The sequence below is a fragment of the Lutra lutra genome, chromosome 1 (genome assembly GCF_902655055.1).
Source record: "Lutra lutra chromosome 1, mLutLut1.2, whole genome shotgun sequence".
In the NCBI taxonomy this organism is placed as follows: Eukaryota; Metazoa; Chordata; class Mammalia; order Carnivora; family Mustelidae; genus Lutra; species Lutra lutra.
In genome coordinates this window covers 3,636,976-3,660,942 of record NC_062278.1, presented here as the reverse complement: position 1 = coordinate 3,660,942, position 23,967 = coordinate 3,636,976, and the positions used below count along the sequence as shown (strand labels likewise).

The 23,967-nt window shown below is 56.6% G+C and overlaps 2 protein-coding genes across 9 annotated transcripts; both read right to left on the bottom strand.

Moving 5' to 3' along the window:
- Positions 1-2,146: 2,146 nt before the first annotated feature.
- On the bottom strand, positions 2,147-21,977 carry ZBTB21 (zinc finger and BTB domain containing 21). 8 transcript variants are annotated; one of them, XM_047719651.1, is made up of 5 exons: positions 13,452-16,367; positions 10,026-10,897; positions 9,520-9,892; positions 7,833-9,406; positions 2,147-7,232 (listed from the first exon to the last, which is right to left on the bottom strand). In XM_047719651.1, the coding sequence occupies exons 4-5, from the start codon at positions 9,391-9,393 to the stop codon at positions 6,238-6,240; spliced, it is 2,556 nt and encodes an 851-aa protein (XP_047575607.1). In that variant the 5' UTR covers positions 9,394-9,406; positions 9,520-9,892; positions 10,026-10,897; positions 13,452-16,367; the 3' UTR covers positions 2,147-6,237. The 8 variants fall into 8 exon arrangements, with proteins under 8 accessions (XP_047575607.1, XP_047575573.1, XP_047575579.1 ...); XM_047719617.1 differs by having other exon boundaries at positions 2,147-9,406; positions 13,452-13,642; positions 13,869-16,367; XM_047719623.1 differs by lacking the exon at positions 13,452-16,367 and adding an exon at positions 20,121-20,239 and having other exon boundaries at positions 2,147-9,406.
- On the bottom strand, positions 20,269-21,023 carry LOC125087864 (bcl-2-binding component 3, isoforms 3/4-like). The gene is made up of 2 exons (XM_047708601.1): positions 20,831-21,023; positions 20,269-20,735 (listed from the first exon to the last, which is right to left on the bottom strand). Exons 1-2 carry the CDS (start codon positions 21,021-21,023, stop codon positions 20,269-20,271), a joined length of 660 nt encoding a protein of 219 aa, XP_047564557.1.
- Positions 21,978-23,967: the final 1,990 nt, after the last annotated feature.

The window sequence follows — 23,967 nt, the reverse complement described above, 5'->3', positions numbered from 1 at the left end:
TGGGTAAAAATGGAGATGAAAAATGAGATTCTACATAGCCTGAAAATATGTCCCCTCTGAATCTTTATTAACTGTAGAGGGAGAAGGCATTGAGGAGAACCCCGCAAAATGATACAAAGGGTGCCTCCCCGTGACCGCACTCGGGCAGTGCATGCCATGCGCAGGTCCCAATGGAAAGAATGGTCACAGCCTCCGTGACGTTCTGGGGCAAAAATGCCTAACTGGGGTCTAGTTGGGAGGAAACACCAAACTCTTATCAAGGGGTGTCTGCAACACGACTGGTCCATAATCCTCAAAAACGATCGGGGCTATGAACGTCTAAGAAACCCCGAGAAATATTCCAAACTGAGGGAGGCGAGAGGACTGGGCTGTCTGAGCACGGGGGATCGTGACACCACGTGAGAGGCAAACGAGGCTGCTCCTGGTTTACCGACACCTGCATAGACACGTGCAGGCAGTACTACAACCCACCGGCCATAGCTGGTCACAGCTCTCGGGGCTCTGAGGTTGGCGGATGAGTTTATCTGGACAATCCGCCACCTCCGGGTGATCTAATGGGCGCTGTGGCCGGGCCAGGGACACACGCCGCCTGCCACACCCCCGAAACAATGACAGCCGCACAAGAGTGTGCCGCATTTGCAAAAGGCGTGGGGCTCTTCCATCTGAGCCCGGACATCTGAACGCCTCTGTTCTTCCCCGGGCTTACTGAGAACAGTTTAAAAAATTAAAATATGCTCTGGGTCTCTGAGCAGCTGAATCAGGGTCTGGGGGTACACGCCGAGAGACTCGGCAAGGTTCTTCCAGTGTTAGCTGAGGAGTGGCTGGTTGCTGGCTGGCTGGCTGCTGCGTCCGGCAAGATTTCTTCACTGTTTTTCTGAGACTCAACACACACCCCCTTCCCCCTGCCCGGCCCTGGAAGCGCCCAGGTGAGAACAGTCCTGCCCTAGAACACATCTGGGTAGACCAGAAGGTGGCCAGGGGCTGACAGGGCTCTTTGGGGTTTTGTGGGAACAGAGCTGGGGTGAGGAGCAGGTGGACAGGGGTCGTAAGAGTGTCCTGGAAATGATCTAGCCCACGTCGACGGGAGCAAAGACATTCTGCTGGGCAGAATGCAGGGGTGGGTACGACGCACTGGCCAGGGGACCCTACCTTGGGGGATGGGGGCTGATGGCCCGTCACAGGGCACCCAGGCTTTAAAGCGCTCTTGTGACAGCTCGGGGAGGCTCGCCCTCCAGACGCACGCCGGGATGAGGAATTCCTGCCGCTCAACCGTCCCAGCTCGTGGAGCTCACGTGCTCAGCGGAGCCGAAGGAGCCTCTGGCCCGGGAACACATCACGTGCTGGAGACGTGATTTGACCACCACAGCCATTTACGGTCCTGAGTGTGTGCCTAAGACTGGGGAGGACGCCACAGGACCGCGACAGGCCCATGAAAAGGCTGCAATTACTACAAAGGAAAAGGCCCAGAAAAACATTTTCAACAAAACAGCATCTGGTGGCCATCAGGGTAACAGGTCGCACAGATTATAACAAGATCATATTTTTTGTTGGGGTGCCGTGCGATCACAGAACCATTAGCTAGAGGCCCCCAAGATGGGTCTAGGGGGTCAGGTGAGGAAGAGAGCCCGAGACCAGCCCCTTCCCTGCCTGCGGTCAGCGTGGTGGTGGTCATTAGAGATGGCTGTGGCTTGGCTCTCCGTCCCAGGGAAAGCTGGCAACACAGAAGCCGTCTGCCCTGGGATCACGGAAGGGGCTGGCTAGGGTGACCTGGAGGCCGTGAAAATCAGGCAATAAAAGTAGATTATCAATTGCTATGCTGAAGCGTCAATGTGGGGTAATTAACCCCGTTCGGTGCCCCCACGACTGTTTTCAAACTAATGCAACCAATAAAGCAAGAGGTGGGTGGGTGAGGTCGTCGCTTACGTGAGGTTCTAGCGATCACGTATCTGTGGCGGCCGGGCGACCGACCTGTGACCGCAAACCCGGTTATCCAAGCAAGCTGGACGCGCTGGGGACACAGCACCTCACCCGGCTCTCAGGGGCTACTCCCCAGATCCCCCCACAGCGGCTCCCTCTTTACTCTCAGAAGTGTACACGCTACTCCCCGTTGTTACCAACGTCCGAAACACAGCAATGAGACCACGACTCCAAACAAAATACAGTACAAATTTATTGACTCCAATCATTCGTAGTCAAGATGTAAGCAAAGGAAACGGACAACAGAATTGGATACAAATAAGCCATGGTTTAACGTTAGATAGAAATCCTATCGGACCAGGAGTTTTCAGTTCCCAAAAGCTCATTCCTAAATAAAACCAAACAATGATTTAGTCTGCTAAGGCATCTGACAAAATATACACAATCTGTTTATAACCACATTTGTTTAATAGTAAGCGCTACTCAATGAAAAGTTTTAAGGTATTGGATTAATGTCAGTAAGAAATTATCCCCAGTTGAAAATCAACATTAACCAAGTGTAACTTTGTGGAAAATCTGACAACAGCACTAATAAATGACTAGAGAGCACTCAGTTCAATTATTTTCAAGATTTACAGTAAAATACTTTGGTTCCCAAACACCGGTCTCTGGAATTCCTGAAAACCCGGACACTGCCCCACGCCCCCGCCTCCGGGACGTAAATGCGACCGGCCAGTGTCCCCCGCCACGCAGAAGTGAACGTGGAGAAGCGCTGAACAAGCACGTTAACCATGATGGGAACATAAAACTTCTTAAAGTGCTAAAGCCACAAAAGAAAACCCTATTTTTTTTTTTAAACTTAAAAAAAAAAAAAAAAAGCCAGTGTTAAAGAACTTATTAAATGTACTAGCATTATTTAAATAACTTTTCACAATTACTACAAAAAACATCAATGAGAAATCAGAAATCGACAAAGCGGACTTGTAATATCCCAATATGAATTAGTGCAATTTATCAAGAAACCTGCTATGCATGACATTTAATTGTTTCTGTGGTGAGAAAATTCAAATGCCTTTAATTCCTATGGTTCTGGATTCTGGTTGTACACACACACACACACACACACACACAGTGGATTCTCCTGTCTCCCTCCCCGGGACGGGCCACTGGCCTGCAGAGGAAGATACCCCCTGCCTCCAGAGAAGGGCACATTTTATTCTGGTCGTACAGCTTCTCCCCTCGTCAGCACCAGCGGGTGCGTGAGTGGCTAAGACCAGCACTGATTGACAGGAACTGGAGCATGTTTTTTAAAAGGCTGTTAGGGATCCGCTCCAGAACAGAAAACCGAGAACCACACACCTGTCCCCCACAGATGCAAAAGTGACATCATGGTTCAATTCTTAGAGATTTTGATAAAACAATAAATGCACCCTAGCCATAACTAGTTTTAAAGGTGAATATTCTGTTAAGTTGAAATATTACTATAAAAAATGCACACTATTTGTAACCTCCGTTGCTGACTTAGATAAAAAGGTGTTTTAGGTTTTTCCTCTTCCCCTCTCCCACACGAAGAAAATGATTCAATATCGAGTTCTCAGATTAACAAAGAATATATTAAAACATCTTACATTCTTTTCCACAACTGCATAAAAAAAGGCAGCCTGAATACTTACAAGGAATAATGAGATTTCTACATTTTCAAAAATTAATTCTAATCAGAAAAAAACGTTTTCGAGAATACCTTTACAAGCCGGAGTCCTAACAATGAAAGACCAACCTGTCTCACAGACCGAGGGTCTGCCCGCTGTGTGAGATCGACATTCTTAAACGGAGCGATGTGTGTCTTTCATTATTTTACTTCCGAACATTTAAAATAGTTACATGAGCGGAAGCCTATTTTCTTTATTGACCACCAAAATAAACTCTTTTAGCCTGACGCTTTGAAGGTAGAGTATAAAAAGTAATAGAAAAGCCAGAACTGCATTATAAATGTTTTTGGCTCAAAATTTTATTTGAAATCTTAACGCTCCTTGCCTAGACAAAAACGTGAAAATGAACGAGACAAAACACTGGCGATTTTCAAAATCTAACAGATAAGCTGAGCCTGTGTTTAGATCAAAAATATTTTTTTTTACTGATTAACATTATTAAAAAATCTTCAAAAACGTAGCATAAAGGTTCAAGTCCTGGGATACTGGATTTACAATGCCAAGATCACGTGTGCCGTGGAATTATCGCACACGGTCTGACGGCCAGAAGCAAGGACTACTCTGAGGGAGACTGTCTTTTCGAAGAAGTGACGGCTGCCAAGGTGTTCAGAGTAAGAAAACAGCACATTATGCAGGGAATTAAGTCAATGAACAATAACCCACCCAGATGTTTCTCGAAACATCACACGCTTTAGTTTCATCTTTAAAATGCATAGATTTCTTCAAGAAAATATAAAGAGGGCAGTAAGTGGTTACTGCAGCTTCGTTTTCTTTTCCTTTCTCCAGCAAATTTAGGTAAGAACAAAATTAGGAAGGGGCCACTCAGATATTTTGTGACTTGTGATAGTTTTCACATGAAAACAACAAAAGGCAAAATTTCACATGCGAGTTCTCTGATCTGCAAAGCCAGTCGGCATTTTATGAAAATGCTTGCATTTCGATCAGAAGTTGAGAATGTCTTTCCTACCGCTGGTGTGGGATGTGGGTGACAGGACAGGCGAGTACGGAGCTCTTTTCTGCTACAGCGGTACACACTGAAGTACTCAGCAAATTATTTCTTAGTCACAGTAAATTTTTTTTTTTTTTTGAGAGAATAGCTTGTAAAAAAAAAAAAAGAACTTAATAAACTTGGGAGCCTTCATCCGTAGAACTGCCTTGGAAAGATTCTGCGGTTTCAACAGTATCTCCCCTTGTTCATACCTAACCCCTCGTCTGTACGAGTGAAACAGAGTCTTCCCTTTAGAAATACCCGCTGAGATCTGGGTAACGCCTACAAGCACCTTTAATTACAACTTATACAAACTAGAAAAAAAAAAGGCAGCCCACACCCTCTGGGCCGAAGCAGGTAGCAAAACTCATTTTGGACCCTCGATAGTGCTTTGACACAGATTTACGAAACGCTGAAGCAGGGACTCGGAGCAGGATGGCCGCGCTAAGGACATCTCACCACAACGAACTCCAACAAATACTAACAGAACGGAGGCAGGAAATGGAACACTATGAACACTGGTCTTGAGAGTGCGTGGAGACCCTGCGTGGTTTTCCCCCGGGGCCCATCTTGGGGATTCCGTGCTGACTTGGGACTCAAGCAGATGTCCTGACTGGGGGCGTGGGACCGAGGTACCTAAGCGTATGTCCCAACCTTCACTGTTCCCTAACACAGTTCAACTCAAAAGGAGTGCGTGCCTCACGCTACCTTTGTTGTCTGTTCCTGACGCACTCAGATGTCCCCACTGGTGACAGCATGAACCAGAGGAGACCGAACCCGCCCAGCCCTTCCAGCACCGGTCAGAGCTGAGACCGGAGGCCCACGCCCATGGCACAGTGGTTGCGATGACCACGCCTGTCGCCACGGAAGCTTTTGTAAACGGGCTTGAAGGCCTTCCAGAAACCCTCACGTTTTCATTTCCCAAATCTTCCATCATGAGTTATCGTAAATGACCCAAGAGCAAGCTTTTGTTACTTTATAAAAATCTAAATATTACTATTGCTGATTTAAATTTCTCACCGTTTTCATACAAAAAAATTTTTTTACAGGACCACAAAATACCAAATATTTATTGTTATCAAGTGTCAGGATAACTTATTAATAAAGTTGAGGCTTATCATTGTTTTATTGCTAAAGTACCCTAAGATCTAACTCGAGGCCGCCAACTATACTCACTTGCTCCTGACCCGCCGTGGCCGTCGGAACGTGGCCGCGATTGAACTAGAACTTAGGCGTCTGACAGCATCGAAAGAAATACTTGAACCGCATTTCACTGACTGAGAATCAGTAAAAACCAAGACCACCTCCGGGAGAAGATTACACTGACACCGTGGAATGAGGAACCATGCAGACAAGTGAGATCAGTCAAACTGCAACAGGAATGAAGTCCAATCATCCCTGGACGGAAAGGTCCGACGCACGACAGACTTTAGTCTTCCTAGGCTGAGTGAGGACATCATCACTAATTAGTACCAATTTCCCTCCCCACTTCTATTCAAGCATAACAATTTCCAAGCTTTATTATTCTCTTTTGAAAAATATCTCGCTTCTGATGCACGTTTCCCAATTAAGGTTGCACTCTGGAGACCACCGCCCCTTCCGCGGCAGGTGAGGGCCGGCCTTTCAGTTGTGGCTTTGCTCGTGACTCCAGAGGCTGAAAGCCGTCTTGAACGTCCTGTGGCACAGCTTACACATGAACTGCCTCTTAAAGGTGATCGCAGAAAGGGGGGGCGCGTGGTAGAAGAGCGTGTCGCACTCCTGGGGCACGAACAGCTTCTCTGCGGCGGGCGCGGGGTTTTCGGCCACAGCCGTGGGGCTGTCGGGCTCCAGGGGCTGGATCTTGGGCAGCGGCGGCGGCGGGGGCAGCGGGGGCGGGGACGGAGAGTTTGTGGGCACGGGGCAGGCCTCCGAGTCCTTATGCGCCGCGTCCTCCGTGGCCTGAGACATGTGCGACTGGAAGTGGCTCCAGAGCCGGAAGTTGGTGCGGAAGGCTTTGTTGCACACGTGGCAGATGAAGGGCTTCACGGAGCACAGCAGCTCCTGGTGCCGCTCCAGCTGCTTGTGCGCCGCGAACGTCTTGCCGCACTTCTCGCAGGGCCACAGGCCGGCGTCCTTGCTGGAGCCGGCGTCCTTGGGGGCGGCGCGGGCCTCGGGCGCCTCCTCCTCGGCCTCCTCGGCGGGCTCCTCCTTGACGTGGATCTTGAGCTGCCTGGAGACGCTGAGGTCTTCGGGCAGACAGGAGGAGTCCTCCGAGTCGAAGTTCACCTGCTCTGAGCAGTCGCTGAAGGTGTTGTCGTCTTTGGCAGTGACCGCGTGGTTGGCCCTGTGGGGCTCGGGCTGCGCCGGGGGCCTGGCGGCGGCCGTCGCATCCCCGTTGTGCTCCAGGACAGGCAAGGAGAAGTTCTCGGCCGGCGCCATGGTGTTCTGGTTATGGACCTCGACCTGGTGCCGCCAGATGCTGAAGGAGGACTTGAAGGTGCGCATGCACTCGAGGCACGTCAGCTTCTTGTACTCACACCTCCCCTCGTGCTCCTGCTTCAGCTCGGGCGAGAAAAACCTAAGGCTGCAGTAGGGGCAAACGGTGGCGTTCCTGCACAACCGCTCGTGGTTTCCTTGCTCTAGAAGAGAAGAGAGCTTAGCATTACAGAGGCGGCACTGGTAAACCTCCTTGTTCTCTACCGGCCTCTCAAGAGAGACGTGCTCTCTGGGCTTGGTGGCCCTACTGACGCCAACGGGCTTCTCTCCCGGGTGCATTTTTATGTGCTGCTTGAACTGCGAGAGGAAGCGATAGGCTTTTCCGCAGTACGAACAGACGTACGCTCCTTTGGCTCGCGACCGCAGGTTCCTCTTGATGGCCTGGGCCTGGGAGCTACTCTGGCCCTGAAAGCCAGGCTTGCCGCGCCTCAGCTTAATGATCAGGGCCTTCTTAATCTCTCTCTCGCGCACTATGTCAATCAGCTTCCTTTGGAATTTCTCATCCAAAACGGCATGTGAACTAGAGGCCGGTGACGGGTTCTTCACTATGCCGTGCTGGGTCTGACAGTGCGTCCACACTTTGAAGTTGGTGTGAAACCGCTTGTGACAGATGTCGCAAGCGTAGGGCTTCTCTGGGTTATGGTACATGTTAACGTGCCGGTGAAGGCCCGCCGTCGATCTAAAGATCTTAAGGCAGTGTTTGCACTTAAATTTTTTGTTGGGTCTTGTTCCCTCCAACTCACCAAATTCATCTTTGTTCAAGTCAGAATCTGGAAACTCTGCATCGGGGAGGGGAGGGCTGGAGCCCTCCTCGAAGTTGTCTTCAGACACCGGAGACCCGTGCTCGTCCTCCTTCACCTTCTTCAGCGGCAGCCTCCGGTCCGCCTGGAACCTTCTTTTTGCCGGGAGCCTGCTCATGTCCTTCTGGTCGTCTTCGGTTTTCAGGGAGAGGTCCCTGGCGGCGGCGGCGGCCGGGTCTCCCACGGTGACGCGGATGATGTCGGAGGGGTCGGACAGCGGGCTGCGGGGCTCCGTCTTGATGCGGACCTCGGTCACGGCCGGCTCGCCCTCCCTGTCCGTGGACTGCGAGGCGCTGAAGGACCTAAGGCGGTGCGGCTGGGGCGCGGGGCTCCGCTCGTCGACGGCCTTCTCCCCGCACTCCTTCAGAGACGACTTCTGAGACAGGGCACAGAACACGCTCCCCGGCACCTCGCCTGCCCCAGAAGAGGGCCCCTGGGAAGACTTGAGCTCTATGGCGGGCGAGTAGACGGGCACCTGGCTGTCCATGGACAACGAGCGTCTGAGCAGACTCTTGACGAGCGGGCCGCTCCTGTCGATGCCGGGCTTCCCGGGCCCCGCGCCGCCGGACGGGACCACCAGCCCCAGCTTGGAGTAGTACAGCAGGTTCCTGTCCTCGCCCTGACCCCCTCCTTTGTGCGTCTCCTTCAGCACGTAGGGGGTCTCCGACGCGCTTCCGAGGGACAACACCGGCGGCCGCGGTCTCTTCAGAGCCAGCTCAATGGCTTTGCCTTTGGGAAGTTTATCGTCCGCGGCCTCCCTGTCCTGCGGGGGCCTGGAAGACAGCGGCGCGCTCCGTGTCCCCAGCCCGCCTCTGCCGGGGTCCTCCAGAGGCCCCGCGCGCTCCGCCACCTTCGCGAAGCCCACAGAGCCGTCTCTCGGCCAGCCCTTCTCGGCCAGCGGCGAGCCGGGCAGCGGCTCGGCCGGTTTGGGGACGTGGGGCTTACCGGGGCCGGTCTTGACGGCAGTGCTCGGGGAGGGCCGGGCCGGGTGGCTTAGGTCGGGCTGGTTCTGACTCCCGGTTTTTCCCTGGGCTTCGTTTCTACTCTGGCAGACAATGACGCTTCTCTTCTGAGAACTGCTTTCATCGTCCTCGATGAATACTTTCTTCCTGTTGGGACACGTCGGAAAGGGGGCCTGGGGGGTCCTGGAGACGATGTTGGTCAGGAAGGAAATCCCGAGGCTGTAGCCGAGCTCCTGCACGGCCGCCAGACTGCTCTTCTCGACGAACAGGGACGAGGAGTAAATGTAGTTCAGGACGTTATCGAAAGCATCTGGCTCGCAGAAGTCCAGCTGGAAGACGGTCTGGGACTCGTTGTCCTTGCTGGTGAATAAGCTCTGGAAGTACTCGCTGCTGGCAGCCAGGACGTTTTTGTGCGCTCGGAACTTCTGGTCGCCCACGATCAGGAGCACGTCGCACAGCTGTCCCTTGAGGCGCTCCTCGTTGAGGGCGCTCAGCAGGGAGATGGCGTGGGCCGGGTTGATGTAGTGCAGCAGCCCCTCCATCGCGGGCGCCCACCTGCAACACAAAGCGCACAGTTACTGGGGAAACGCGGCCGAGAGCTCTCTGCGGGACGGGGCGCTCCTCCCCGGCGGGACCCTAGCGGCGCTCCCGCGGACCAACGGGCTTACTTTGACAGCACGAGGAGCGGCCGCGGGGGGGCTCGGGGCTGGCGGGGTGCGCCGGTCACTGGCTGAGCGGCTCTGGGACGGAGGATCGCAGCTCCGGTGCCCTCATACCAGCGGGGGGCTGCTGGGCCTCGGCGGCTGGGCGGAAGCACGGTTTGCAAGGAAAGGTCTGCTCGTTAGGGGTCTCATCCATTCGAGGCTTGGCTCTAGCCCTTTCTCTTCGGAGAGGAAGCACGAAGAGCCAGAGCTGCTGAGGCTGTGATTCTGAAAGGAAGTCAGTCTTATCGCGGGAGGCACTTATCCACCATGTGAACTGTGACCCCTGGGTTGCGGGGGGCGGGGGTGTCTCACCAGACCTTTAAAGACATGGAAGAACCTGGAAAGAGAAAGAATTTCACTTACAGATCACTCACGCATCACAGGGTTTAGCCAAGGTCAGAATGTTCAGCACCGGAGAGCCTGGTTGCTTTCTCATGCCAACCCTGCAACCCCGAGTGCTGTTTTCTTACCAGTTCCCATTTTCCGCGACAGCACAGAGGGAACTGTGTCCCGATCTAAACACAATTACTGCTCCTTGCAAATTAAGGATCTGAAATGAGATGTCACTGTCATTCTCTTCCAGTCTAAAGATGAGGCGGGAAGGCCTGGTGGATGGTGCAGGCCCGGGCACAGGCACCAGGGTGAGAGGCTGCCGCCCTCCCCGCTGAGTACCATGCCCCTCGCGTGAAACGGCTGGGACGACTGTGCCCTCCTTTAGCCTTGGTGCAAAGGGTGGCTGGGCTAGCATCTCGTACAAGGCAAACATTTAATTCGGTATCAAAGAAAAAGGTCCCTATTAATGCCACCCATGCTCTCAACAAAGGGAAAGCCATTTCCCACACAGACAATCGCAGACTCTCCAAAGCCGACCCTTCACTCGGGCTTCTGTTACTAGAACACCTCATCTCTGCTTTGACTATAGCGTCTTCTTTAAAACAGTTATGACATTTGGGGCACTGGGGGGGCTCAGTCGGTTGAGCATCCAGTTCTTGATTTTGGCTCTGGTCACGATCTCAGTGTCGTGGGATCGAGCGCCAGGTCCCGCTCTGCACTGGGTGTGGAGCCTGCCTGAGATTCCCTCTCTATCCCTCTGGCTCTCCCTGCTCTAAAAATGTAATAAAATAAAATAGTTACGACATTTATTTTTGAATGGATTCAAAGTAATTACGTCTGCTGGTGGCAGTTTTCTCATTCTCCAGAGGACAGGCTGTAAATGTACCAAACTCGGCACCCAGGACACTGGCAAGTTCTCCTCTGGTTTCAAAGGCTCAGCCTCTGCTGGTCCTCCAGCACGCGGACTCTTCCGAAGAGCCCACGAAGGAGCGTGTGCTGGGCCACCGGCCTGGAACGACCAAGCATGGTGCACGAACTTCTCTCCTGCTCCTCTGACTCCCCACTAGGGCGCTGACTGAATTTAAAGGGCTCCGAGACACAACCACATCCAGGGACAATGTCCCCAAGCAGACGCCTCGGTCAGAGCACGGAGTTTCTGCTCATTCCTACCTGCGGTTGCTTCAGAGCGGCACCAAATTTTAATTCCTCTACTTGCCGCTGCTCGATAGAGACCTGTGTCCTTCCTTTTCCGTTAGCCATTTTAACTCCCCTCAATCCTGCTACGTGTCTCCAGGATCGCGCATTTACTCACGCTCGCCCTATCATCTTTCCCAGAGGCCAGCAGAGAAGCAAGCAACTCGTGACGCCCCAGTTACAGCTCGGCCGTGCACCACACGCTGTTCAGAGCGCTAACCGCTGCGAGAAACCCAGTCCGGGCGCCGCCACAGGAAAAAGCCGCAGATGCAGCGTTAACAGCACGGACAAGTACTGTTCAGAAAGGGTCTCTTACAGTTTAGTGATTAGAAACTAGCAATTAAAATCATAAACTGACTAGGACGGAGTGGAAAATGTCAGAAGGCCTCAAACACAGGGAGGCTGAGACCCTGTGACATGTCAGTCCCAGTCACACGTGCTCACGTCCACACGCGTGAGTGCGCACACCGTGCTCCTACTCCCTCCCGTGAGCCAGGGTCAAGAGGGTTGGGATGTCAGCGCTGTGGGCTAGCCGACTCGGAGGCTCGGTGTCCCCCACTGCAAACAGGGAGAGCAGCAGCTACCGCACGATGCTCTGGGGAGGCGCAGACGGGAACACAAGATTTACACCCACGACACACTACAAACCGTACCAGAACTTCGCAAGTTCTCTCATTCAACAGAATGCCACTCGAGAAGGTCTGGAGAAGGCAAGGGGCCACGAGAATCCCAAGGGACGAGCACTGCACGCGGAGGGAAGAGCCCGTCAGGGCAGGGCTGGAGCAGGGAGCCGCTAAGACGCTGTGGGCTGAGTGAGCACAGGAAAACCGAGCTCTCCCCCACAGGTGAAATGGGCAGTCGCTGGAAGATTCTGGCAGGAAAATGACAAGGACCCGAACTACGTTTCTAAAGGATCACTCGATCTCCGATGCTGAGAATGGATCAGAGCAGGCAAGGGACGGTGGAAGCTGGGAGACCACCTAGGAGCCGGCAGCAACGCGGCAACTGAGACAGGACTGCGGTCCAGACCAGCTAGGGGTCTACTGCACCGATCCCGCCAGCCACAATGACCCGGTGGTACGTGGACCGAGGTGGCAGGGGAGGCCAAGGCAGTTATCTGGATTTCTAATGGACTGACCTGAGTGGGTAAGAAGATGAGGCATTAACGAGGGCTCTAAGATTGTACCGGAACCGCTGGAAGGGTGTCCTTACTTGACGTGAAGCTTGGGGGGAAAACTGGTTCAGCTCTCTTTCAGGAATTCCGTTTGGTGTCTAAATGTGAGCAGGCACCCGCTCGATAACGTACGCTTTTTTTTTTAACGCCTCCCCCACCCTTTAAAATATTTTATTTATTTATCTGACAGAGCTCACAAGCAGGCAGAGAGGCAGGCAGAGAGAGAGGGGGAAGCAGGGTCCCCGCTGAGCAGAGAGCCCAATGCGGGGCTCGATCCCAGGACCCTGAGATCATGACCTGAGCCGAAGGCAGGGGCTTCCCCCACTGAGCCCCCCGGGCGCCCTGGGTAACGCACTCTTTCCGGGTCCCCCTTCCTACTTCTCTCCCTGCCACCTTTCCCGTGCTTCCCGGGATCACCTCGCAGATGAACGCCGACTCTGAACCCGTGGCTCGGGGGCGGCTCTCGGGGGACTCCAAACGAAGACACACAGGACACCTGGAGGCACAAGTGCAGGCGAAGGGGGTGTGTGAGGACGACACCAGGAGGACCGCCGCATCCCTGGCACGGGGCACACGCGACCGCACGTGTCGCCCGCAGCCTCCTGCCGTGTGCCCAAACGGCGCTTCAGAGAAGCTTCCTCCTCCTGCCTTCCTCAAGCTCCCGTGACCCCTGCCTGCGTTCTGAACCACGGCTTCTAGCCCCCGGAACCCCGGGCTCCCTAGTCTTTGAATGAGGACATTTGGGAACTGGGGAAAAATCAGTCACTCGGAGGTGGGCTGTATGGGAAATCGTTGCTGTCCCTGAAAACTGCTTAAGGCGACTCATTTGGCTCCGCTCAGAGTCCTCAGCGAGACGGCCTGCTCGGAGAGGGGCCAAGCCCGTCGATTCCGGACACGCGGGTGCGGGTGACACCACAGTGGCGCCCGTGACGCTCGGCCCGGCGCCAACTGCCACCCGGCACCTGCGGCCACGCGGGCACCTCCTCGACCACGCACCGCTGCCGCCATCCTCACCCCCGCACCGAGCGCTCCGGCCACCCTCGCAGGCACGCACCAGGATCACTAGAGATGAGACACCCGGGGCCAGAGGGTCAAGTGACTTGCTCAAGGTCCCATTGAAGGCAAGCGGCGAAGCAAAACTCAGGCCAGGGGCCGCGGCTGCGGGGAACCGGCTCACGAAACCCCCGATTCTCACCTGTTTTAACGACGAATACCGGGACCTCAGACCTGCACGAGCCCGCGCACCGCAGGCCGAGCCGCCCTCCCCCAGAAGTGCGCGTTGCCCCCGAGTCCGCCCCCCACTCCTTTTCCATTGCTCATCTCCGCCTGACTCATTGGGGCAGAGTCCCTGCTGTCGCCGTAGTCATAGCGAGAGCCCCCGGCGCTCTGAAGAGGAAAGTGGGTGACATGCGGACTGGAGAGCCGTTGACGATGGACAGAAAGAGCTCAGCGGAAACCCCCCAGGAAAGCCAGACTGACACCGGGCCGGCGTGCGGCCGCTGCCGCATCCCCGTTCACACAGATCCCCCCGGGCTCGGCCTGAATCCTTCCCATCTCATGCTGTTTCCTGAAGTTTCAAAATGAGAATCTTTACGGTTAGCAACTCGCAGACCTCACAGCTCCACGGAGAAGACCTTCAAATTGGTGTTTGTCTCCAGTCCTGGCTCTGTCCCCTATTAGGTGCGCAACCAGGTAAGATCACTTGACCTCTCCGAGTCGTAGCTCCTCAGCCTGTCAGCTGGGCGAACCCTACTTGCCACACAGGACTTTCACGGGGAGCAGGACGCGCGGCGCCTGCCAGCTCGTGTACGCAGTGCCTCCCACACGGCGGGCGCGTGTTCCGTCCTTCCTCTCCTGGAGGTTTCTGGTCCCGAGTGTTATCCATCGTAAGAGATGCTGGTGGTGGGACAGGAGGGGGCGGGCCGGCTGCTGGTCGTCCAGCCGCACACGCCGCCGCGGAAGGACAGACACACACACATCAGACAGGATGATGGATACAGACGATGACGAGCATGCGGACTTCGGGAAGCACTGACTTTGGCCGGGTGGTGGGAGGGTGGGTGAGCACGCGGTGGGGACATCAGGGAAGACTTGGGACTCACCGCTCACTGGACTACTGCAACAGTGAAGGGTCCATTCTTCCACTCCCACGACAGATCCCTTTCAGAAACACACATCCGATGGCACCAGGGCTTGGAAACTCCTACTAAATGCTTACGCGGGCCCCCAGTTCCAACTCCCTAGCACAGCCACAAAGCCCTTCGCCACTGAACCGCAGAAAATTATTTTATACCAATTTTATACCAGAATTATTTTATACCAATTTATTATATATCAAATTCCTCAGGTACTAAATGCCAAGAGAAGCAGGGATTCGTATCTTAATAGAAATTAATTGAATGCAAATAATTTCCTCTTTACACCAATGTTACATCAAGGAACTAAGATTTTTTAGGGGATGGAGGGAAGGTAGACAGTTTTGGAACACAGAGCGTTCCGGTGACATGTGCAGAAAAAAACCAAGCACAGCTAAGCACTAGGATAAAAAGGGCACCGGGAGGTAAATGAGGGGCCCAGGAAGGGAGATGGGAAGGGACCAAGATAACGTCCCTGACTTTCAAGCTTTGGAGAGTAAAACTCAGGCCGGTGTCAGACTTGCTCCAAGACCGGCCCAGAGAACCCTTGGCACCACTTCCACAGGAAAACGTCTGCTTACATCCAGAACATGAGCCTAAAACCGAATTCCACACACACCACCCTTGGGACCGCTGGACAGTGCGGACAGTCCCAGCCGTTACACCACCGAAAAGGGGGAGCTCGTCACAAAGCCAACACCTCGTCGGAAAGCAAAGCACCCACGTGACTTGGAGCACATGCACACCGATCCCCCAAACCCTCACATCTGGATCCAGGCCTGACGCTCCCCCGATTTCGTTATTCGAAGGAGACGAGAAGCGCTGCTCTAAGTCAGGTCTGATCATTCACTGGGGACAACGCAGACTTCGTCTACCGCTTCTCAGATTTCGAAGCCAGCCTTCCTCAGTCCCATCACCCCGGGGCAGGAGTGTCAGCCTCATGGGTCCTGCGTCACCCCGTGTTCAGCCTCTCCTGAGGGGCTGGCTTCAGTTTCGGGTGTGCTCTGTTGTGACATAGCTCCGCCCGCCACAGGCACCGGGATTGGCAGAGCTGCCTCTCTCGTGTGGCTCTGGCGGATCCACCCGTGTCCCAGGAGGACGTCCGCTGAGCGGCGCTGTCCTAGCTTCGGGGCAGGCACACAACCAAAGCCACACAGACCACAAACTTTCTCCCCGGAAGATGGGTCTGAAAATGCAGCCAGCCGGTGCCCACCGTGCTGACTCCTGCCAGTTACCTTGGTTTCTGTGCTTCCTGGCCCAATTCTCTAGCTTTTCCTTAAACCTCAGGAGCAGCCTTCTGTCTCGGTCATGAACTCCCTGTTCTGTTCAAGCTAGCCTGTTTCTGTTCTTGTTATTAAAGGACCCTAACCGGTACCTTCCCAAGTGTTACTCATTCCTCCTGCCTTGCTCTCCAAGTCCATCCTTCACAATCCTGCCGCAGGACAGGCCTTCCTAAAACAAAGCTCCAAGCATCCACTGGACATGCGCACTAGGGAATACCTATGAATTCAACTCATTTATTGAGCTCTTATTATGTGCAAGGCATGGCTAGACAAGCCTGAAATACGGGACGCACAAAACAGACAAGGCCCCCCAATTCTAGTGGTAAATGAGATAATGAACAAGAAACGACAAAGGTAACTTCAGGCTATAATGAAATGCACAGGGTGCTGGAACTGCCTAGACACTAGGGGTTTGGAGAGAATGCTCAGGAAATGCCTCGATGTGATATTTCAGCTGAGCGCTAGGAGCTGGGTCAAAAAGAAATAATGAGAACATGGTTCTCCATTAGGTTAAAATGCAAAAATTAAAAACCATAGACACCACACGTCTGTGAATCTGGTCACAAACTACTATTTAAATTTTCTTTCCCAGGGCGCCCGGGTGGTTCAGTGGGTTAAAGCCTCTGCCTTCGGCTCAGGTCATGATCTCAGGGTCCTGGGATCGAGCCCCACATCGGGCTCTCTGCTCAGCAGGGAGCCTGCTTCCTCCTCTCTCTCTCCCAGTCTCTCTGCCTGCTTGTGATCTCTGTCAAATAAATAAATAAAATCTTAAAAAAAAAAAAAAACCACAAATGATAAATTTTCTTTCCCTTCATCAGTCCCTCGTGACAACTTCCTGCTTCAGATGCTGCGTCTCTGGGACACAACCCGAGTGTCCTGCTTCTCCCACTACTGGATCTTGAATGTCTGAGGCCTCACCTACCATTCTCCAGCGCTCCACTCGGCTGAACGCTGATCATCCTTCAAAGCTCTGCTCCAGTCCAGTCCCTCCAGTAAGCCTTCTGCCATGGGCTGGACTGTGTGTCCCCCTCTCCACACCCCATCACATGCTGAAGCCCTAACCACCCCCCTTCCCTGGCATGTCAGAATGCAAGAGTATTTAGGGGCGCCTGGGTGGCTCAGTTGGCTAAGCGTCTGCCTTTGGCTGGGGTCATGATTTCGGGGTCCTGGGATGGAGCCCCACATTGGGTGTCCTGCTCAGCGGAGCCTGCTTCTCCCTCTCCCTCTGCCCCCTCCCCCACTCATGCACAGGCATGCGCTGTCTCTATGTCAAATAAAATCTTAAAAAAAAAAAAAGAGAGAGAATACAAGCATATTTAGACAGAATCTTTAAAGGCATCATCGCTTTTTTTTTTTTTTAAGATTTTATTTATTTATTTGAGAGAGAGAGATCACAAGTAGACGGAGAGGCAGGCAGAGAGAGAGGAGGAAGCAGGCTCCCTGCTGAGCAGAGAGCCCGATGCGATGCGGGGCTCGATCCCAGGACCCTGAGATCACGACCTGAGCCGAAGGCAGCGGCTTAACCCACTGAGCCACCCAGGTGCCCCAAGGCATCATCGCTTTTAATGAGGACTTTAGGGTGTGCCTGAATCTGACTGGGGTCCCTACCACGGGAGAGGAGGTCACCAGCACACAGAGGGCCAAGCACAGGACGACGGGGAAGATGGTCCTCTGTGAGCCACGACAGGCTGCAGGAGAAGCCAACCCGGCCCACGCCTGGCCCTGGACGTCTAGGCTCCCGGGAGCGAATACGTTTCTGGTAAGCCCCTGGTCTGGGGCGCCGCTCTGGCAGCCTGGCTAGCCAAGAGATGTTGCGGGACCCCTTCAGTTAGCAGCGAGCCAGCACCTTCCAACGCTGGTGCCGCGGCCCGGCTCCGCTCCCGTGACGTGGGAATCTGCGGTTTGACCCCAGCGGAGCTGTCGACTGCGCGAGGACTAAGAGTCTCCTTAATGTCTCCTGACACTCCTCACAACGTCCCCCACGGCACCTGCCCCCACGGCACCTGCACAATACGTACTCGCTGAGGTTTCTGTCTGATGGTCCGACTGAATGCAGGGTGGAGATGAGGCCTTCCACTTGTTCCTCCTGAAGTAGCGCTGCCCCATCACGGCCTTTTCGAGCACTACACTGATTCTCTATTACTTCCGGGATAAAATCCAAACTCCACAGACTGGCCATCGCATCTTTCCGCCCTCTGTGGACACTGCTTGCCGTCTACCCCCACGAGCCCGTACACCACGTCCAGCACCTGCCATGCCTCTCTTACCTTCCCCTGGCCAACCTCTACAGGAAGAGCCGGCTCGAAGGTCACTGTCCCTGCAAAGCTCTCCCTATGGCACCCCCAGCCAATGGCTCAGGCCTAGGGGCACCACCACAGTACTCCCGCCACGGTCTGCGGGAACGGCACAACTGTTTTGAGTGACCTGCTTTTCCGTTGACCTCCCTCGTGACAGCCCTTGAAAGGAAGCGCGCTCACTTTCCTCTGTGTGTCCCCGGTGCTTGGCACGGGCCTGCGAGCGTCTGCTGGGTCAGCAGAGAAAGGAGCAGCTCCCGGTTCAAGCCCTGCCCCTGCTCACCTTCCCCGCGACGGCGTCTGTGAGGGAGCTCAGCGGCAGCTCTGCCTTCTGCAGGAGCTCCTGGGGCGACAGGTCTGCGGGACGGCAACACCCACGTCTGCATCTCTGCTTGCCCCACAGGGGCCCCCTGAGCACAGCCAGCCCGGCCAACGCCACAGGCCCAGAACAGCACTGGGCCAGCTTCCCTCGCGTGTACCCCACATCTGCTGTCCTCACACATTCCTTATTTGGTCAGGTGTGGTGCCAGCCACCAGCTCCCCCAAACCGGAAACCTCTTTCCTCTCTAGCCCATCAGCACAGCCTGGCAAACCTCGCCTGTGAACCAGCTCCCCTCATCCGTGCTGGGTCTGGGGACAACCAGAAGTCCCTTCCGTCACCTCCTGCTCACCCGAGACTCCCAAGAACGCTCTCTGGTTACACACCCAGCATCGCTTGCCGCGCACTGCTGGGTTCCCTGAAGTCTGGGCTGATCTCCTCACCCCACGTTCAGGGACCGGTGTTACGTGAGCGAATGACTAAGCACACCAACACCCCACATTTCCACCTTCTTTCTAGCACCGGATCCGGGAGGACTTAAATTTGGAAGTAATGACAATCAGACACTAGAGGGGACGCGCAGAAAGGATTTAAGAGGGACTGTCAATGAGAGGCCCCAGGTCGATGAGCCCGCTGTGCCCCGCGAGCCCGGCGCGCAGGCGGCCGGCTGATGGCTCCGGCGCTCATTGTGAGCACTGCTGCACCACTGTGACCCGCCGATGCCCTCTGATGCCCGCGGCGCGCAGCGCGGCCGGCCGCCGCACGGGAGGACCCCGGGATGCTGCACCGAGCGGGGGCGGATGGACCTCTGCGCCCCCGGCCCGCCCTGTGGCGACCCCGAGGGACAGCCGGTCTCCGAAAACACCCGGCGTCCACGTGCTGCTCCAGCGGCATTCTCCAAGCACGCAGCCCCAGGCCGGCGGTGCGGCGCGACCTGGGCGCAGCGCTGGGGCCGAGGGGCTTCCCCGGGCCGCGATCCTTCACAGCCGCTGAAGCCGTTCGAGATGAGCGGTCCGGGGGGCCAGCGGCCCACGAAACCCCCCGGGGCTCCCGCCGTCGGAGGTCCCTGCGCGGGGTGCCCAGAACCGCTGGTCCCCACCCCGCCCCTCCCCAGCGCCCGCGGCTGCAGACTCCCAGTGGGGAGCCGGCCACAGCCCCGCACCGAGGCCCGAGGCCAGCGGCAGGGAGTCCGGGGGTTCCGCAGGGAAAGGGGCGCGCTGCGGGGCCACGCGTCCGGGAAGGGGCCGGCGGGGAGGCGGGCGGGGGCGGGGCCCGTGAAGTCAACTTGGGCTGCGGCCGGGTTTCGCCTGCGGCTGCGGGTAGGGACCGAGGGGCGACGGGGAGCAGGCGGCGGCAGGTGCGGGGTCCCCGCTGCCCCACAGCTTCCGCACACCCCACCCCGTCGCCGGCGCGCCCCCACGCCCGCAGCGGACTGGAGCACGCGCCCCCGGCCGGAAGGCGTCCCAACCGCCCGGCGCACAAGCTCGCGCCGAGGTCGCGGCGTCCCGCCCAGGGGGGCACCTGGCCGGGCGAGGGAAGACCAGCCGGGGACGGAGCGTGCGCACTGGCGAGGGCGAGGCCAAGTGCGGGCAAGGAGCATGCGCAGTGTGAAGGCACAATCGGCTACGTGGGAGCCTGGGGCATGCTCGGTGAGAGCCCGGACCCCGCGCACGCGCAGAAGCGCTCGGAGCCCGCAACCCGCTGGTGGAGAGAAAAAAGAGGAGAGAAATCACCTCAGAGTTACGTCAGGAAAGGCCGCGTTTTGCGAGGAGGCTGTGGCCTCCCACGGGGCCCCGCAGTTCTCCTAGGGCGAGGGGCGTGACAGTTACTCACCGGTCTCCAGTCCCGAGGCAGACGCCGGGCCCCTTTCCGCTCACACTCGGCTCGCGCGCGCCGCAGCCGCCGCTGCCGCTGTGATTCCATCCATCTTGAATTTGACGTCATCCCACACCAGGGATGAGGTCATCGCAGGCAGCGCTCGTCACGTGCGCGGCGCCGTGATTGGGCGCCGGCCGTCCGGGGGGCGGGGCGAGGGCGGGGCGCCGCGCCGGGGGCGGGCGAGGGCGGGCCTGACGGGAGCGCCGTCGGCGTCCGCGTCCTTCCGCGCCCCGCGCGCGCCTTCCGCCTGGCGTCCGCGTGCGCCCGCGTCCTCCGCGCGCCCGCCCCCGCCGCCGCCCCGCGCCGTCGCAGCGCCCCCTGGCCCGCGGCCTCCGTGGTCAGAGCCCGGCTCGCGTCTCCTGCGGGGGTGCGCGGGGCGGCTCGGCGCGGTGGTCCGACCCTCCCGGCCCGCGCGACCCGGCGGCGCCCTCGCACGCCCCTCGGGGATCAGCCCTCCGGCGCGGGCCGTCGGTGCGGGGCGCTCGCGGGCCTTCCCCGGGGGCGCACGGGGTGCGGGTCTGAGAGACCTGATCTCCCGCGCCCACATGTCCTCCCGCCGCAGGGGCCGTCCTGGAAGGACCCGGGGAGCGGGCGGCGGGGACGGGGCTCGCGGTCCGTCGTGCGCGGCCGGTCGGGGCGGCGGCCGGGTCACCGCGCGGCCATACGCAGCCTGCGCCTTCTGTCGCCGGCACCGCCCTCTCCGATGTCCCTTCTCGTCCGGTGGCTCCCAGGCCGCGCGCGCTTGCGAGCACCACAGACCCACTTCGGCCCGAAGCGTGCGGAGACACGCGACACGGTCACACTGCCGGCGCTCACCGCAGACCGGCTGCCCCCGGCCCCGCCGTGTGTCCCCGCCATGTGTCGTCCCCCCCCCCCCCCCCGCCCCGAGCCCGTGCGCAGGGCACTGCCAGGCCGAGCAGGCTGCCTTCCACAGGACAGATTTTAATCGGGGTGAATGCTTTTCAAAATGTCCATTAATTTTTTAGTGTCATTTTTAAGTTTGTCTTTCATATATTTTTTTAAGATTTTATTTTTAAGTAGTAAAGCTAGAACTCCCAACCCTGGGATGGAGAGTCACTGGCTGTACTCCGCCTGCCAGGCACCCCCAGTTTGATCTCCTAAACGAGTTTATGCACGTGACCCTGGCTGAAATCATTGAGGACACGTTTGGGGAGCCTGTGCAACAAATCATCTCGAGTTAGGTTGATAAAAGCTAACCCGTCCGGTATAACAGCTTTATTGCGGACTGTTTCACTGATTTATTTAAGAGAACTCCGAATTTCGGAGCAAGAACCCGGCACCTGGGAATTTTCTCTTCGGGCCGTTGCGCTTCCAGGAAGTGTGTTTCTGTATCGCACCGGATGCTGGTAAAGCAGAAAACGGGCTTCGTACTTAAAAGAAGGCAGAAGGCAAGGATAACTGGGAGTCTTTCCCAGGGCCAGGCGTTTTGGGGTCCCCTGGGATTCGTCTGGGCCCGTGCACACCCTTATCCCCATTTCGTGGCTGGGAAACCAGTTCCAGCTGCGAGGCAAGAGCCGGAGCTAGAAGCCCTCCCTCCCAGCGCACCTTCCTTTCTAGGTGACTCGGGAAGACACGTGTTGGTGTCTCGTCTCCAAGCCATGTCATCAGGCCTTTGCCCTCGCTGCATCACTGCCCTGGACGGACCCACAGACCCAGCAGGAACCGCAGCCTTTCAGCTGACCTCCTGGGTTTGTGGTCTCTACCAATTCCTCCTTCAGACCCACTGGTTTCACTGATGCCTCCATCTCTCAGAGTCTCTTCCTGTTGTCTGACCTTCCGCTCTCCGCCTCCTTGGCTGGCTCCTCTGCCCACCTCCGGCCTCCCACTTTGGGTCTCCTGAGGCTCTGAACGGGGCCCTGAGTTACACTAAGGCTCTGCAGTCCCATCCGTCCTGGGGATGGCAGTCCGTGTGGCCGAGCCTGGAACTTGGCACCATTTCTGCTCCCTCCTCAGGCCCAGGGTGCAGCCTGTCACCAAGTCAGGGCTCTCTGCCTCCAGAACGCTTCTGTCATGCCATAACCACTTTCCCCAACGGCTTCCTGACTGCTCTCCGGCTTCCCGACGTTTCCCTTCTAATCTACCCCTCCCTTTGCAATCCAAGTGACCTTTTTAAAAAGTGAAAGATCCCATGTCGCTCCCGTGCTCAGGTTTTTGACGGCTCTCGGTTGCTCTGAGGCTGGCATTCAGACTCCATGTATGGGACCTGACCCAGCAGACTGATGCCCCCTGCCCCTTTAGTCCCCTCTCTGACCCCCAGGGCTCCCCCCAAACAAGTCACACTCTGTCTCTTGCCTCTGTCTTGTGTGTTGCCCTCTCCCCCTTCCACAGCACTGCCACCATCACAGACCAGACCCCTACCTCTGACCTTGATCAGTTCATCCCAGAGGCTAGGTTACTGCCCCCCTGGGGGGTGTTGCTGAGGGACGGGCGGGGATTCCCCCACCTCCTCCCTCCCCTCATCAGCGTCATTCTGGGTTTGGTGCTCCTCACATAGCTTGTGCTACCGCTTGGGCATACTCTCTTGGATTTGCCTGCCAGGACCCTCCCAGCCGGCAGCGAGCTCCTCACGACTGCCCGCCCAGAGCCCAGCACGGTGCCTGACCTGCAGAGGGTGTGCAACCTATTTTTTTTTTCTGTCCTACCTTACGCTTGTTGACCCTTCCTGTCCTTGTCCTGCTGCCTGGCCTGCCACCCATCCTGCCAGACACTTGCTGGTTGTTTTAGACCCTGTCTCGTCAGTTTCTGCATTCGGCCATCACCGAGTCTGTCCCCTGTGCCTCTTAAGTGCTCCTTCAGTCTGTCCTCACCTGCCCTCCCGCTGCTGCTCCTGCCCTCCAGGGTTTCCGGCCAGTCCCTGTGGCCACTGCACCAGCATCTTGATGGGCTCCCTCCCTTCCCAGGCCGGTCTGTTTTAGTCTCATGTTTCTCAAGGCAGAGCTGATGGGTGCAGCCCCCGTGTGGGCCTCCAGAGCGGTCCAGAGAGGGCTTCCCTCCGTTCCTCTCCTCGGTCTACTGCCCCAGGTACTTCCAGGATGCCTTTTTCCTGCTCCGCCTGCCAGCAGATCCCATTTCTGCTCTAAGAGCCGGCCCTCTGCCTCTGTGCTCCAGCTGTCCCACTGTGGCTCCTAGTTAGCCGTTAGTGGCTGCTTCCAGGCCAGCTTCCTGTGGGCTCTTGTGACGCAGAGACCGTGTCGATGAACCTGTGTGTTCCCAGAAGTTTGGGGCCCGTGGCTAGGGCTGCACCCCGGGCCATCAGCTCCCCATGGCCAGAAACTGTTCGAGGGGTGTCTGCTTCTGTGGCGTTAGTGATTAGTAAGACTCTAACTTGGTCTCTCTGCGTTTCTGGGACCAGGTAAACACAGCCCTTTCGTAAACTGGGGGAGGGAGGTCTGTATTGGTTTAAAAGCATGAGGCTGTACCTGTTCAGAGGTGGGACGTTTCAATCGGCTGTGATCCTCCTAACCGCCCCCCCCCCCCCCGTTTCATTTTGAGCCGGCCACTAGACGTCCCGATTGGATTCAGCTGCGGGTTGAGTAGTTGTCCCTTTAAAAAATTAGGCTGGAGCGCAGAGGGATGTATTCCTTTCCTACTGCGGCTGTAACAAAGGACCACAACCTTGGTGGCTCGAAACAGTAGATATTCAGCGTTGCAGGGCTCTTGAGGCTACAAGTCCCCGGTCGGTAGCACCAGGCCCTGGTCACAGGGCCGTGCTCCTTTCCTTGCCTCTTCCAACTTCTGGTGGCTACTGATACCACTGAGTGTGGCTACATCCCTCAACCCT